The sequence below is a fragment of the Tachypleus tridentatus genome, chromosome 12 (assembly GCF_004210375.1).
Source record: "Tachypleus tridentatus isolate NWPU-2018 chromosome 12, ASM421037v1, whole genome shotgun sequence".
Taxonomy (NCBI): domain Eukaryota; kingdom Metazoa; phylum Arthropoda; class Merostomata; order Xiphosura; family Limulidae; genus Tachypleus; species Tachypleus tridentatus.
The window spans coordinates 116006114-116024046 of NC_134836.1; the positions used below are offsets into that span (position 1 = coordinate 116006114).

General features: G+C 27.7%; 1 protein-coding gene across 1 annotated transcript in view; it reads left to right on the forward strand.

Annotated features, from left to right (window-relative positions):
• Positions 1–343: 343 nt before the first annotated feature.
• LOC143234438 (2-amino-3-carboxymuconate-6-semialdehyde decarboxylase-like) overlaps positions 344–17933 on the forward strand; it is a 58074-nt gene continuing 40484 nt past the window's right edge. Inside the window, 1 exon segment of the mRNA XM_076471821.1 lies at positions 344–690. Within this exon segment, the coding sequence (XP_076327936.1) occupies positions 628–690 (63 nt within the window). The 5' untranslated portion in view covers positions 344–627.

Here is a 17933-nt window from a genome sequence, read left to right on the forward strand (position 1 = left end):
TAAGTCGAGTGCCTTAACCACCTGACCATGCTGGGCCTTTGTAGAAAGAAACTTTAAATACAAATTTCGTTCAAAAACAATATGATCAAAGCGGAATTACTAAATTCCAAAAAAAAACTCTTTCGTTATTTCTGTCAGAAAGTGGATAAACACTATTCTACGTTCATTGTCTTTTCAGAAAAAAATCTTAAGGGATGGAATGAGAAAAGTATCATTAAAGATATAAAACTAACACTACCGTACCGTCAAATATATAAGTGATTATTTTCACGGTTCGCCAGCAGATGGCTTTCACATCACAACAAGAGTAATAAAATATTTAAATCGTACATGATTCGTCTGTAATGAATATTTTAAAATGAAATTTTATAGTGTACGGTGTCTAGTAATTTTGACCTGTACTTGTATGCCTGTATCATACGAAAGGAAAATCTAAGCGTTGTAAAATGACGTCAGATTTTTCTTTGGTAATTTATTTGGTGTCAAAGTTCGCGTTTAATATTATCAAATCTATCTTTCGTACTAGGCTTAGTGGAAGTGGTTGGATGTGTTTCAACAGTATTCAGTGACCAAGGTCATAGTCCCTACAAAAATATTTTACTCGTGACAATTGTCTTAATTGTAAAGATGCCTCTCAAAGTGGACATTCATACCCACATTCTTCCGGAAAAATGGCCTTCCTTGAAAGAGGTGAGATAATTGTTAGCGTTATCAGTGGGTGGTGTTAAACGCGGAAGTTTCTCCTTTTATACGAGAACTTAGAATTAGTCGTGTCGTTTGAACAAACTGTATTTTTCAATGTTTGTTTTTGGAAAGACGCCAAATTTAAACCATACACATTTGTGCTTCGCAGAATGTTAACTAATAAGAAATGCGTTAAGCTGAATGCCTCGACCGTGTCGTAATTCCCTTTGAAGCGAAAGCTGCTAACTCTAATTAGATGTTGGTTCATACAGCACAACTAAATACAGCCACATTAAGGTATCTGCTGCGTCCACACTAGGGAATCAAACCATGGATTTTAGCGCCTTAAATCTATAAGTTTTCTAGCGTATCTCCCACAGGGCAATATTTTTTGACGAAATATATTTGTATGTATTGTATATAATGTTAATTTTACTGTCCACTTCTTTAATATGGCGTCCTCCGGTTGCTAACTTTACATACTTACAACGCAGAAATCTAAGGTTCGATAGCCCTCGCTGAACACAGCAGAATCCAAGGTGAATTTGCTTCAAAATATAAACAAAACTACAACATGCTGTTTTTATCAATAGTTTGCATATTTTCTGTTTTATTTGATTTTCGTTAAATGTTCACAAATCGAACAAATTTTATTGAAAGCAAAGGATCTGAAAGGAATTATTCGGGTAAAATTTCGCTTAAAGACAATTTTCGGGGCAAGCGTTGTTCATTGGTTAGTTTTATGGACTATGGGACCCTTGTTTATTTCCAATTACCACCAAAGTAATAATAATAACAATAAAAATCTTATTCAGTACCTTGGGGCTGTGTCACATTCCATTATTCGGTAAGATGAAATCATCCATATTGGTGTTGGAGAATCACGTAGGTTACTTGCCGTTCCTCGAGCAAACCACTTAAAAATTAGAGACAGATAGCGCCTAACTTGTAACTTTGTTACAATATCCCTTGTGTAACTTTGTGCAAATATTTGAAACAAAGAGGAAAAATAACGTCGATTAAAAAAAAAAACACTAACGTTTACTTATACCAGTCGTTTGTTTTCATAGATACGACTGGTTCTTGTGATTAGGGCGCTCGACTCACAACCCTAAGCGTGTTATAAAGTTGTTTATATACTGTAAAACAAGACTTTCTAAAACATCCTAAGTGTGTTATCAAGTTGTTTATATACTGTAAAACAAGACTTTCTAAAACATGCTAAGTGTGTTATCAAGTTGTTTATGTAATAAAAAACAAGACTTTCTAAAATATCCTAAGTGTGTTATCAAATTGTTTATGTACTGTAAAACAAGACTTTCTAAAACATGCTAAGTGTGTTATCAAGTTGTTTATGTACTGTAAAACAAGACTTTCTAAAACATGCTAAAAGTGTTATCAAGTTGTTTATATACTGTAAAACAAGACTTTCTAAAACATCCAAAGTGTGTTATAAAGTTGTTTCTGTACTGTAAAACAAGACTTTCTATAACATCCTAAGTGTGTCACTAAAATGTTTATATACTGTAAAACAAGACTTTCTAAAACATCCTAAGTGTGTTATAAAGTTGTTTATGTACTGTAAAACAAGACTTTCTAAAACATCCAAAGTGTGTTACAAAATTGTTTATGTACTGTAAAACAAAACTTTCTAAAACATCCTAAGTGTGTTACAAAATTGTTTATATACTGTAAAACAAGACTTTCTAAAACATCCTAAGTGTGTTATAAAGTTGTTTATGTACTGTAAAACATGCTAAGTGTGTTATCAAGTTGTTTATATACTGTAAAACAAGACTTTCTAAAACATGCTAAGTGTGTTATCAAATTGTTTATATACTGTAAAACAAGACTTTCTAGAACATCCTAAGTGTGTAATCAAGTTGTTTATGTAGTGTAAAACAAGACTTTCTAAAACATGCTAGGTGTGTTATCAAGTTGTTTATATACTGTGAAACAAGACTTTCTAAAACATCCTAAGTGTGATATCAAGATGTTTATGTACTTAAAACAAGACTTTCTAAAACATGCTAAGTGTGTTATCAAGTTGTTTATATACTGTAAAACAAGACTTTCTAGAAACATGCTAAGTGTGTTATCAAGTTGTTTATATACTGTAAAACAAGACTTTCTAAAACATGCTAAGTGTGTTATCAAGTTGTTTATATACTGTAAAACAAGACTTTCTAAAACATGCTAAGTGTGTTATCAAGTTGTTTATATACTGTAAAACAAGACTTTCTAAAACATCCTAAGTGTGTTATAAAGTTGTTTATATACTGTAAAACAAGACTTTCTAAAACATCCTAAGTGTGTTATAAATTTGTTTATGTACTGTAAAACAAGACTTTCTAAAACATCCTAAGTGTGTTACAAAATTGTTATATACTGTAAAACAAGACTTTCTAGAACATCCTAAGTGTGTTATCAAGTTGTTTATATACTGTAAAACAAGACTTTCTAAAACATGCTAAGTGTGTTATCAAGTTGTTTATATACTGTAAAACAAGACTTTCTAAAACATCCTAAGTGTGTTATCAAGTTGTTTATATACTGTAAAACAAGACTTTCTAAAACATGCTAAGTGTGTTATCAAGTTGTTTATATACTGTAAAACAAGACTTTCTAGAACATCCTAAGTGTGTAATCAAGTTGTTTATGTAGTGTAAAACAAGACTTTCTAAAACATGCTAGGTGTGTTATCAAGTTGTTTATATACTGTGAAACAAGACTTTCTAAAAGATCATAAGTGTGTTATCAAGATGTTTATGTACTGTAAAACAAGACTTTCTAAAACATGCTAAGTGTGTTATCAAGTTGTTTATATACTGTAAAACAAGACTTTCTGAAACATGCTAAGTGTGTTATCAAATTGTTTATATACTGTAAAACAAGACTTTCTAAAACATGCTAAGTGTGTTATCAAGTTGTTTATATACTGTAAAACAAGACTTTCTAAAACATCCTAAGTGTGTTACAAAATTGTTTATGTACTGTAAAACAAGACTTTCTAAAACATCCTAAGTGTGTTACAAAATTCTTTATATACTGAAAACAAGACTTTCTAGAACATCCTAAGTGTGTTATCAAGTTGTTTATGTACTGTAAAACAAGATTTTCTAAAACATCCTATGTGTGTTATAAAGTTATTTATATACTGTAAAACAAGACTTTCTAAAACATCCTAAGTGTGTTATAAAGTTGTTTATGTACTGTAAAACAAGACTTTCTAAAACATCCTAAGTGTGTTACAAATTCTTTATATACTGTAAAACAAGACTTTCTAAAACATCCTAAGTGTGTTATCAAGTTGTTTATGTACTGTAAAACAAGACTTTCTAAAACATCCTAAGTGTGTTATCAAGTTGTTTATATACTGTAAAACAAGACTTTCTAAAACATCCTAAGTGTGTTACAAAATTGTTTATATACTGTAAAACAAGACTTTCTAAAACATCCTAAGTGTGTTATCAAGTTGTTTATGTACTGTAAAACAAGACTTTCTAAAACATCCTAAGTGTGTTATAAAGTTGTTTATAGACTGTAAAACAAGGCTTTCTAAAACATCCTAAGTGTGTTATAAAGTTGTTTATGTACTGTAAAACAAGACTTTCTAAAACATACTAAGTGTGTTATAAAGTTGTTTCTGTACTGTAAAACAAGACTTTCTAAAACATCCTAAGTGTGTTATCAAAATGTTTATATACTGTAAAACAAGACTTTCTAAAACATCCTAAGTGTGTTATAAAGTTGTTTATATACTGTAAAACAAGACTTTCTAAAACATCCTAAGTGTGTTATAAAGTTGTTTATGTACTGTAAAACAAGACTTTCTATAACATCCTAAGTGTGTTACAAAAATGTTTATATACTGTAAAACAAGACTTTCTAAAACATCCTAAGTGTGTTATAAAGTTGTTTATATACTGTAAAACAAGACTTTCTAAAACATCCTAAGTGTGTTATAAAGTTGTTTATGTACTGTAAAACAAGACTTTCTAAAACATCCTAAGTGTGTTACAAAATTCTTTATATACTGTAAAACAAGACTTTCTAGAACATCCTAAGTGTGTTATCAAGTTGTTTATGTACTGTAAAACAAGACTTTCTAAAACATCCTAAGTGTGTTATCAAGTTGTTTATATACTGTAAAACAAGACTTTCTAAAACATGCTAAGTGTGTTATCAAGTTGTTTATATACTGTAAAACAATACTTTCTAAAACATCCCAAGTGTGTTATAAAGTTGTTTCTGTACTGTAAAACAAGACTTTCTAAAACATCCTAAGTGTGTTATAAAGTTGTTTATATACTGTAAAACAAGACTTTCTAAAACATCCTAAGTGTGTTATAAAGTTGTTTATATACTGTAAAACAAGACTTTCTAAAACATCCTAAGTGTGTTACAAAATTGTTTATATACTGTAAAACAAGACTTTCTAAAACATCCTAAGTGTGTTATCAAGTTGTTTATATACTGTAAAACAAGACTTTCTAAAACATGCTAAGTGTGTTATCAAGTTGTTTATATACTGTAAAAAAGACTTTTTAAAACATGCTAAATGTGTTATCAAGTTGTTTATATACTGTAAAACAAGACTTTTTAAAACATGCTAAGTGTGTTATCAAGTTGTTTATATACTGTAAAACAAGACTTTCTAAAACATTCTAAGTGTGTTATCAAGTTGTTTATATATTGTAAAACAAGACTTTCTAAAACATGCTAAGTGTGTTATCAAGTTGTTTATATACTGTAAAACAATACTTTCTAAAACATCCAAAGTGTGTTATAAAGTTGTTTCTGTACTGTAAAACAAGACTTTCTAAAACATCCTAAGTGTGTTATAAAGTTGTTTATATACTGTAAAACAAGACTTTCTAAAACATCCTAAGTGTGTTACAAAATTGTTTATATACTGTAAAACAAGACTTTCTAGAACATCCTAAGTGTGTTATCAAGTTGTTTATATACTGTAAAACAAGACTTTCTAAAACATGCTATGTGTGTTATCAAGTTGTTTATATACTGTAAAAGAAGACTTTCTAGAACATCCTAAGTGTGTTATCAAGTTGTTTATGTTGTGTAAAACAAGACTTTCTAAAACATCCTAAGTGTGTTATCAAGTTGTTTATATACTGTAAAACAAGACTTTCTAAAACATGCTAAGTGTGTTATCAAGTTGTTTATATACTGTAAAACAAGACTTTCTAAAACATCCTAAGTGTGTTATCAAGTTGTTTATGTACTGTAAAACAAGACTTTCTAAAACATCCTAAGTGTGTTACAAAATTGTTTATATACTGTAAAACAAGACTTTCTAAAACATACTAAGTGTGTTATAAAGTTGTTTCTGTACTGTAAAACAAGACTTTCTATAACATCGTAAGTGTGTTACAAAAATGTTTATATGCTGTAAAACAAGACTTTCTAAAACATCCTAAGTGTGTTATAAAGTTGTTTATATACTGTAAAACAAGACTTTCTAAAACATCCTAAGTGTGTTATAAAGTTGTTTATATACTGTAAAACAAGACTTTCTAAAACATCCTAAGTGTGTTATAAAGTTGTTTATATACTGTAAAACAAGACTTTCTAAAACATGCTAAGTGTGTTATCAAGTTGTTTATATACTGTAAAACAAGACTTTCTAAAACATGCTAAGTGTGTTATCAAGTTGTTTATATACTGTAAAACAAGACTTTCTAAAACATCCTAAGTGTGTTATAAAGTTGTTTATATACTGTAAAACAAGACTTTCTAAAACATCCTAAGTGTGTTATAAAGTTGTTTATGTACTGTAAAACAAGACTTTCTAAAACATCCTAAGTGTGTTATAAAGTTGTTTATATACTGTAAAACAAGACTTTCTAAAACATGCTAAGTGTGTTATAAAGTTGTTTATGTAAAAAAACAAGACTTTCTAAAACATCCTAAGTGTGTTACAAAATGTTTATATACTGTAAAACAACACTTTCTAAAACATCCTAAGTGTGTTATAAAGTTGTTTATATACTGTAAAACAAGACTTTCTAAAACATCCTAAGTGTGTTATAAAGTTGTTTATATACTGTAAAACAAGACTTTCTAAAACATGCTAAGTGTGTTATCAAGTTGTTTATATACTGTAAAACAAGACTTTCTAAAACATCCTAAGTGTGTTATCAAGTTGTTTATATACTGTAAAACAAGACTTTCTAAAACATCCTAAGTGTGTTATAAAGTTGTTTATGTACTGTAAAACAAGACTTTCTAAAACATCCTAAGTGTGTTACAAAATTGTTTATATACTGTAAAACAAGACTTTCTAAAACATCCTAAGTGTGTTATCAAGTTGTTTATATACTGTAAAACAAGACTTTCTAAAACATCCTAAGTGTGTTATCAAGTTGTTTATGTACTGTAAAACAAGACTTTCTAAAACATCCTAAGTGTGTTATCAAGTTGTTTATATACTGTAAAACAAGACTTTCTAAAACATCCTAAGTGTGTTATCAAGTTGTTTATGTACTGTAAAACAAGACTTTCTAAAACATCCTAAGTGTGTTACAAAATTGTTTATATACTGTAAAACAAGACTTTCTAAAACATCTAAGTGTGTTATAAAGTTGTTTATGTACTGTAAAACAAGACTTTCTAAAACATCCTAAGTGTGTTATAAAATTGTTTATATACTGTAAAACAAGACTTTCTAAAACATCCTAAGTGTGTTATAAAGTTGTTTATATACTGTAAAACAAGACTTTCTAAAACATCCTAAGTGTGTTATAAAGTTGTTTATATACTGTAAAACAAGACTTTCTAAAACATCCTAAGTGTGTTATAAAGTTGTTTATATACTGTAAAACAAGACTTTCTAAAACATGCTAAGTGTGTTATCAAGTTGTTTATATACTGTAAAACAAGACTTTCTAAAACATCCTAAGTGTGTTATCAAGTTGTTTATATACTGTAAAACAAGACTTTCTAAAACATCCTAAGTGTGTTATAAAGTTGTTTATATACTGTAAAACAAGACTTTCTAAAACATCCTAAGTGTGTTATCAAGTTGTTTATGTACTGTAAAACAAGACTTTCTAAAACATCCTAAGTGTGTTACAAAATTGTTTATATACTGTAAAACAAGACTTTCTAAAACATCCTAAGTGTGTTATAAAGTTGTTTATGTACTGTAAAACAAGACTTTCTAAAACATCCTAAGTGTGTTACAAAATGTTTATATACTGTAAAACAAGACTTTCTAAAACATCCTAAGTGTGTTATAAAGTTGTTTATATACTGTAAAACAAGACTTTCTAAAACATCCTAAGTGTGTTATAAAGTTGTTTATGTACTGTAAAACAAGACTTTCTAAAACATCCTAAGTGTGTTATAAAGTTGTTTATATACTGTAAAACAAGACTTTCTAAAACATCCTAAGTGTGTTATCAAGTTGTTTATATACTGTAAAACAAGACTTTCTAAAACATGCTAAGTGTGTTATCAAGTTGTTTATATACTGTAAAACAATACTTTCTAAAACATCCAAAGTGTGTTATAAAGTTGTTTCTGTACTGTAAAACAAGACTTTCTAAAACATCCTAAGTGTGTTATAAAGTTGTTTATGTACTGTAAAACAAGACTTTCTAAAACATCCTAAGTGTGTTATAAAATTGTTTATATACTGTAAAACAAGACTTTCTAAAACATCCTAAGTGTGTTATAAAGTTGTTTATATACTGTAAAACAAGACTTTCTAAAACATCCTAAGTGTGTTACAAAATTGTTTATATACTGTAAAACAAGACTTTCTAAAACATCCTAAGTGTGTTATAAAGTTGTTTATATACTGTAAAACAAGACTTTCTAAAACATCCTAAGTGTGTTATAAAGTTGTTTATATACTGTAAAACAAGACTTTCTAAAACATGCTAAGTGTGTTATCAAGTTGTTTATATACTGTAAAACAAGACTTTCTAAAACATCCTAAGTGTGTTATCAAGTTGTTTATATACTGTAAAACAAGACTTTCTAAAACATCCTAAGTGTGTTATAAAGTTGTTTATATACTGTAAAACAAGACTTTCTAAAACATCCTAAGTGTGTTACAAAATTGTTTATATACTGTAAAACAAGACTTTCTAAAACATCCTAAGTGTGTTATCAAGTTGTTTATATACTGTAAAACAAGACTTTCTAAAACATCCTAAGTGTGTTATCAAGTTGTTTATATACTGTAAAACAAGACTTTCTAAAACATCCTAAGTGTGTTATCAAGTTGTTTATATACTGTAAAACAAGACTTTCTAAAACATCCTAAGTGTGTTATCAAGTTGTTTATATACTGTAAAACAAGACTTTCTAAAACATCCTAAGTGTGTTATCAAGTTGTTTATATACTGTAAAACAAGACTTTCTAAAACATCCTAAGTGTGTTATCAAGTTGTTTATATACTGTAAAACAAGACTTTCTAAAACATCCTAAGTGTGTTATCAAGTTGTTTATGTACTGTAAAACAAGACTTTCTAAAACATCCTAAGTGTGTTATCAAGTTGTTTATATACTGTAAAACAAGACTTTCTAAAACATGCTAAGTGTGTTATCAAGTTGTTTATATACTGTAAAACAAGACTTTCTAAAACATGCTAAGTGTGTTATCAAGTTGTTTATATACTGTAAAACAAGACTTTCTAAAACATCCTAAGTGTGTTATAAAGTTGTTTATATACTGTAAAACAAGACTTTCTAAAACATCCTAAGTGTGTTATAAAGTTGTTTATGTACTGTAAAACAAGACTTTCTAAAACATCCTAAGTGTGTTACAAAATTGTTTATATACTGTAAAACAAGACTTTCTAAAACATCCTAAGTGTGTTATCAAGTTGTTTATATACTGTAAAACAAGACTTTCTAAAACATCCTAAGTGTGTTATCAAGTTGTTTATATACTGTAAAACAAGACTTTCTAAAACATCCTAAGTGTGTTATAAAGTTGTTTATATACTGTAAAACAAGACTTTCTAAAACATCCTAAGTGTGTTATAAAGTTGTTTATATACTGTAAAACAAGACTTTCTAAAACATCCTAAGTGTGTTATCAAGTTGTTTATATACTGTAAAACAAGACTTTCTAAAACATCCTAAGTGTGTTACAAAATTGTTTATATACTGTAAAACAAGACTTTCTAAAACATCCTAAGTGTGTTATCAAGTTGTTTATATACTGTAAAACAAGACTTTCTAAAACATCCTAAGTGTGTTATCAAGTTGTTTATATACTGTAAAACAAGACTTTCTAAAACATCCTAAGTGTGTTATAAAGTTGTTTATATACTGTAAAACAAGACTTTCTAAAACATCCTAAGTGTGTTATCAAGTTGTTTATATACTGTAAAACAAGACTTTCTAAAACATCCTAAGTGTGTTATCAAGTTGTTTATATACTGTAAAACAAGACTTTCTAAAACATCCTAAGTGTGTTATCAAATTGTTTATATACTGTAAAACAAGACTTTCTAAAACATCCTAAGTGTGTTATCAAGTTGTTTATATACTGTAAAACAAGACTTTCTAAAACATCCTAAGTGTGTTATCAAGTTGTTTATATACTGTAAAACAAGACTTTCTAAAACATCCTAAGTGTGTTATCAAGTTGTTTATATACTGTAAAACAAGACTTTCTAAAACATCCTAAGTGTGTTATCAAGTTGTTTATATACTGTAAAACAAGACTTTCTAAAACATCCTAAGTGTGTTATAAAGTTGTTTATATACTGTAAAACAAGACTTTCTAAAACATCCTAAGTGTGTTATAAAGTTGTTTATATACTGTAAAACAAGACTTTCTAAAACATCCTAAGTGTGTTATAAAGTTGTTTATATACTGTAAAACAAGACTTTCTAAAACATCCTAAGTGTGTTATCAAGTTGTTTATATACTGTAAAACAAGACTTTCTAAAACATCCTAAGTGTGTTATAAAGTTGTTTATATACTGTAAAACAAGACTTTCTAAAACATCCTAAGTGTGTTATAAAGTTGTTTATATACTGTAAAACAAGACTTTCTAAAACATCCTAAGTGTGTTATCAAGTTGTTTATATACTGTAAAACAAGACTTTCTAAAACATGCTAAGTGTGTTATCAAGTTGTTTATATACTGTAAAACAAGACTTTCTAAAACATCCTAAGTGTGTTATCAAGTTGTTTATATACTGTAAAACAAGACTTTCTAAAACATCCTAAGTGTGTTATCAAGTTGTTTATATACTGTAAAACAAGACTTTCTAAAACATCCTAAGTGTGTTATAAAGTTGTTTATGTACTGTAAAACAAGACTTTCTAAAACATCCTAAGTGTGTTATAAAGTTGTTTATATACTGTAAAACAAGACTTTCTAAAACATCCTAAGTGTGTTATAAAGTTGTTTATGTACTGTAAAACAAGACTTTCTAAAACATCCTAAGTGTGTTATCAAGTTGTTTATATACTGTAAAACAAGACTTTCTAAAACATCCTAAGTGTGTTATAAAGTTGTTTATATACTGTAAAACAAGACTTTCTAAAACATCCTAAGTGTGTTATAAAGTTGTTTATATACTGTAAAACAAGACTTTCTAAAACATCCTAAGTGTGTTATCAAGTTGTTTATATACTGTAAAACAAGACTTTCTAAAACATCCTAAGTGTGTTATCAAGTTGTTTATATACTGTAAAACAAGACTTTCTAAAACATCCTAAGTGTGTTATCAAGTTGTTTATATACTGTAAAACAAGACTTTCTAAAACATCCTAAGTGTGTTATCAAGTTGTTTATATACTGTAAAACAAGACTTTCTAAAACATCCTAAGTGTGTTATAAAGTTGTTTATATACTGTAAAACAAGACTTTCTAAAACATCCTAAGTGTGTTATAAAGTTGTTTATATACTGTAAAACAAGACTTTCTAAAACATCCTAAGTGTGTTATAAAGTTGTTTATATACTGTAAAACAAGACTTTCTAAAACATCCTAAGTGTGTTATCAAGTTGTTTATATACTGTAAAACAAGACTTTCTAAAACATCCTAAGTGTGTTATCAAGTTGTTTATATACTGTAAAACAAGACTTTCTAAAACATCCTAAGTGTGTTATCAAGTTGTTTATATACTGTAAAACAAGACTTTCTAAAACATCCTAAGTGTGTTATCAAGTTGTTTATATACTGTAAAACAAGACTTTCTAAAACATCCTAAGTGTGTTATCAAGTTGTTTATATACTGTAAAACAAGACTTTCTAAAACATCCTAAGTGTGTTATCAAGTTGTTTATATACTGTAAAACAAGACTTTCTAAAACATCCTAAGTGTGTTATCAAGTTGTTTATATACTGTAAAACAAGACTTTCTAAAACATCCTAAGTGTGTTATACTGTAAAACAAGACTTGTTTATATACTGTAAAACAAGACTTTCTAAAACATCCTAAGTGTGTTATAAAGTTGTTTATATACTGTAAAACAAGACTTTCTAAAACATCCTAAGTGTGTTATAAAGTTGTTTATATACTGTAAAACAAGACTTTCTAAAACATCCTAAGTGTGTTATAAAGTTGTTTATATACTGTAAAACAAGACTTTCTAAAACATCCTAAGTGTGTTATAAAGTTGTTTATATACTGTAAAACAAGACTTTCTAAAACATCCTAAGTGTGTTATAAAGTTGTTTATATACTGTAAAACAAGACTTTCTAAAACATCCTAAGTGTGTTATCAAGTTGTTTATATACTGTAAAACAAGACTTTCTAAAACATCCTAAGTGTGTTATCAAGTTGTTTATATACTGTAAAACAAGACTTTCTAAAACATCCTAAGTGTGTTATCAAGTTGTTTATATACTGTAAAACAAGACTTTCTAAAACATCCTAAGTGTGTTATCAAGTTGTTTATATACTGTAAAACAAGACTTTCTAAAACATCCTAAGTGTGTTATAAAGTTGTTTATATACTGTAAAACAAGACTTTCTAAAACATCCTAAGTGTGTTATCAAGTTGTTTATATACTGTAAAACAAGACTTTCTAAAACATCCTAAGTGTGTTATCAAAGTTGTTTATATACTGTAAAACAAGACTTTCTAAAACATCCTAAGTGTGTTATCAAGTTGTTTATATACTGTAAAACAAGACTTTCTAAAACATCCTAAGTGTGTTATCAAGTTGTTTATATACTGTAAAACAAGACTTTCTAAAACATCCTAAGTGTGTTATCAAGTTGTTTATATACTGTAAAACAAGACTTTCTAAAACATCCTAAGTGTGTTATCAAGTTGTTTATATACTGTAAAACAAGACTTTCTAAAACATCCTAAGTGTGTTATACTGTAAAACAAGACTTTCTAAAACATCCTAAGTGTGTATATAGTTGTTTATATAAAAACAAGACTTTCTAAAACATCCTAAGTGTGTTATCAAGTTGTTTATATACTGTAAAACAAGACTTTCTAAAACATCCTAAGTGTGTTATCAAGTTGTTTATATACTGTAAAACAAGACTTTCTAAAACATCCTAAGTGTGTTATCAAGTTGTTTATATACTGTAAAACAAGACTTTCTAAAACATCCTAAGTGTGTTATCAAGTTGTTTATATACTGTAAAACAAGACTTTCTAAAACATCCTAAGTGTGTTATCAAGTTGTTTATATACTGTAAAACAAGACTTTCTAAAACATCCTAAGTGTGTTATCAAGTTGTTTATATACTGTAAAACAAGACTTTCTAAAACATCCTAAGTGTGTTATCAAGTTGTTTATATACTGTAAAACAAGACTTTCTAAAACATCCTAAGTGTGTTATCAAGTTGTTTATATACTGTAAAACAAGACTTTCTAAAACATCCTAAGTGTGTTATCAAGTTGTTTATATACTGTAAAACAAGACTTTCTAAAACATCCTAAGTGTGTTATCAAGTTGTTTATATACTGTAAAACAAGACTTTCTAAAACATCCTAAGTGTGTTATCAAGTTGTTTATATACTGTAAAACAAGACTTTCTAAAACATCCTAAGTGTGTTATCAAGTTGTTTATATACTGTAAAACAAGACTTTCTAAAACATCCTAAGTGTGTTATCAAGTTGTTTATATACTGTAAAACAAGACTTTCTAAAACATCCTAAGTGTGTTATCAAGTTGTTTATATACTGTAAAACAAGACTTTCTAAAACATCCTAAGTGTGTTATCAAGTTGTTTATATACTGTAAAACAAGACTTTCTAAAACATCCTAAGTGTGTTATCAAGTTGTTTATATACTGTAAAACAAGACTTTCTAAAACATCCTAAGTGTGTTATCAAGTTGTTTATATACTGTAAAACAAGACTTTCTAAAACATCCTAAGTGTGTTATCAAGTTGTTTATATACTGTAAAACAAGACTTTCTAAAACATCCTAAGTGTGTTATCAAGTTGTTTATATACTGTAAAACAAGACTTTCTAAAACATCCTAAGTGTGTTATCAAGTTGTTTATATACTGTAAAACAAGACTTTCTAAAACATCCTAAGTGTGTTATCAAGTTGTTTATATACTGTAAAACAAGACTTTCTAAAACATCCTAAGTGTGTTATCAAGTTGTTTATATACTGTAAAACAAGACTTTCTAAAACATCCTAAGTGTGTTATCAAGTTGTTTATATACTGTAAAACAAGACTTTCTAAAACATCCTAAGTGTGTTATCAAGTTGTTTATATACTGTAAAACAAGACTTTCTAAAACATCCTAAGTGTGTTATCAAGTTGTTTATATACTGTAAAACAAGACTTTCTAAAACATCCTAAGTGTGTTATCAAGTTGTTTATATACTGTAAAACAAGACTTTCTAAAACATCCTAAGTGTGTTATCAAGTTGTTTATATACTGTAAAACAAGACTTTCTAAAACATCCTAAGTGTGTTATCAAGTTGTTTATATACTGTAAAACAAGACTTTCTAAAACATCCTAAGTGTGTTATCAAAAGTTGTTTATATACTGTAAAACAAGACTTTCTAAAACATCCTAAGTGTGTTATCAAGTTGTTTATATACTGTAAAACAAGACTTTCTAAAACATCCTAAGTGTGTTATCAAGTTGTTTATATACTGTAAAACAAGACTTTCTAAAACATCCTAAGTGTGTTATCAAGTTGTTTATATACTGTAAAACAAGACTTTCTAAAACATCCTAAGTGTGTTATCAAGTTGTTTATATACTGTAAAACAAGACTTTCTAAAACATCCTAAGTGTGTTATCAAGTTGTTTATATACTGTAAAACAAGACTTTCTAAAACATCCTAAGTGTGTTATCAAGTTGTTTATATACTGTAAAACAAGACTTTCTAAAACATCCTAAGTGTGTTATCAAGTTGTTTATATACTGTAAAACAAGACTTTCTAAAACATCCTAAGTGTGTTATCAAGTTGTTTATATACTGTAAAACAAGACTTTCTAAAACATCCTAAGTGTGTTATCAAGTTGTTTATATACTGTAAAACAAGACTTTCTAAAACATCCTAAGTGTGTTATCAAGTTGTTTATATACTGTAAAACAAGACTTTCTAAAACATCCTAAGTGTGTTATCAAGTTGTTTATATACTGTAAAACAAGACTTTCTAAAACATCCTAAGTGTGTTATCAAGTTGTTTATATACTGTAAAACAAGACTTTCTAAAACATCTAAGTGTGTTAAGTTGTTTATATACTGTAAAACAAGACTTTCTAAAACATCCTAAGTGTGTTATATTGTTTATATACTGTAAAACAAGACTTTCTAAAACATCCTAAGTGTGTTATCAAGTTGTTTATATACTGTAAAACAAGACTTTCTAAAACATCCTAAGTGTGTTATCAAGTTGTTTATATACTGTAAAACAAGACTTTCTAAAACATCCTAAGTGTGTTATCAAGTTGTTTATATACTGTAAAACAAGACTTTCTAAAACATCCTAAGTGTGTTATCAAGTTGTTTATATACTGTAAAACAAGACTTTCTAAAACATCCTAAGTGTGTTATCAAGTTGTTTATATACTGTAAAACAAGACTTTCTAAAACATCCTAAGTGTGTTATCAAGTTGTTTATATACTGTAAAACAAGACTTTCTAAAACATCCTAAGTGTGTTATCAAGTTGTTTATATACTGTAAAACAAGACTTTCTAAAACATCCTAAGTGTGTTATCAAGTTGTTTATATACTGTAAAACAAGACTTTCTAAAACATCCTAAGTGTGTTATCAAGTTGTTTATATACTGTAAAACAAGACTTTCTAAAACATCCTAAGTGTTATCAAGTTGTTTATATACTGTTAAAACATCCTAAAGTTGTTTATATACTGTAAAACAAGACTTTCTAAAACATCCTAAGTGTGTTATCAAGTTGTTTATATACTGTAAAACAAGACTTTCTAAAACATCCTAAGTGTGTTATCAAGTTGTTTATATACTGTAAAACAAGACTTTCTAAAACATCCTAAGTGTGTTATCAAGTTGTTTATATACTGTAAAACAAGACTTTCTAAAACATCCTAAGTGTGTTATCAAGTTGTTTATATACTGTAAAACAAGACTTTCTAAAACATCCTAAGTGTGTTATCAAGTTGTTTATATACTGTAAAACAAGACTTTCTAAAACATCCTAAGTGTGTTATCAAGTTGTTTATATACTGTAAAACAAGACTTTCTAAAACATCCTAAGTGTGTTATCAAGTTGTTTATATACTGTAAAACAAGACTTTCTAAAACATCCTAAGTGTGTTATCAAGTTGTTTATATACTGTAAAACAAGACTTTCTAAAACATGTGTTATAAAGTTGTTTATATACTAAGTGTGTTATCAAGTTGTTTATATACTGTAAAACAAGACTTTCTAAAACATCCTAAGTGTGTTATCAAGTTGTTTATATACTGTAAAACAAGACTTTCTAAAACATCCTAAGTGTGTTATCAAGTTGTTTATATACTGTAAAACAAGACTTTCTAAAACATCCTAAGTGTGTTATCAAGTTGTTTATATACTGTAAAACAAGACTTTCTAAAACATCCTAAGTGTGTTATCAAGTTGTTTATATACTGTAAAACAAGACTTTCTAAAACATCCTAAGTGTGTTATCAAGTTGTTTATATACTGTAAAACAAGACTTTCTAAAACATCCTAAGTGTGTTATCAAGTTGTTTATATACTGTAAAACAAGACTTTCTAAAACATCCTAAGTGTGTTATCAAGTTGTTTATATACTGTAAAACAAGACTTTCTAAAACATCCTAAGTGTGTTATCAAGTTGTTTATATACTGTAAAACAAGACTTTCTAAAACATCCTAAGTGTGTTATCAAGTTGTTTATATACTGTAAAACAAGACTTTCTAAAACATCCTAAGTGTGTTATCAAGTTGTTTATATACTGTAAAACAAGACTTTCTAAAACATCCTAAGTGTGTTATCAAGTTGTTTATATACTGTAAAACAAGACTTTCTAAAACATCCTAAGTGTGTTATCAAGTTGTTTATATACTGTAAAACAAGACTTTCTAAAACATCCTAAGTGTGTTATCAAGTTGTTTATATACTGTAAAACAAGACTTTCTAAAACATCCTAAGTGTGTTATCAAGTTGTTTATATACTGTAAAACAAGACTTTCTAAAACATCCTAAGTGTGTTATCAAGTTGTTTATATACTGTAAAACAAGACTTTCTAAAACATCCTAAGTGTGTTATCAAGTTGTTTATATACTGTAAAACAAGACTTTCTAAAACATCCTAAGTGTGTTATCAAGTTGTTTATATACTGTAAAACAAGACTTTCTAAAACATCCTAAGTGTGTTATCAAGTTGTTTATATACTGTAAAACAAGACTTTCTAAAACATCCTAAGTGTGTTATCAAGTTGTTTATATACTGTAAAACAAGACTTTCTAAAACATCCTAAGTGTGTTATCAAGTTGTTTATATACTGTAAAACAAGACTTTCTAAAACATCCTAAGTGTGTTATCAAGTTGTTTATATACTGTAAAACAAGACTTTCTAAAACATCCTAAGTGTGTTATCAAGTTGTTTATAAGAAAACAAGACTTTCTAAAACATCCTAAGTGTGTTATCAAGTTGTTTATATACTGTAAAACAAGACTTTCTAAAACATCCTAAGTGTGTTATCAAGTTGTTTATATACTGTAAAACAAGACTTTCTAAAACATCCTAAGTGTGTTATCAAGTTGTTTATATACTGTAAAACAAGACTTTCTAAAACATCCTAAGTGTGTTATC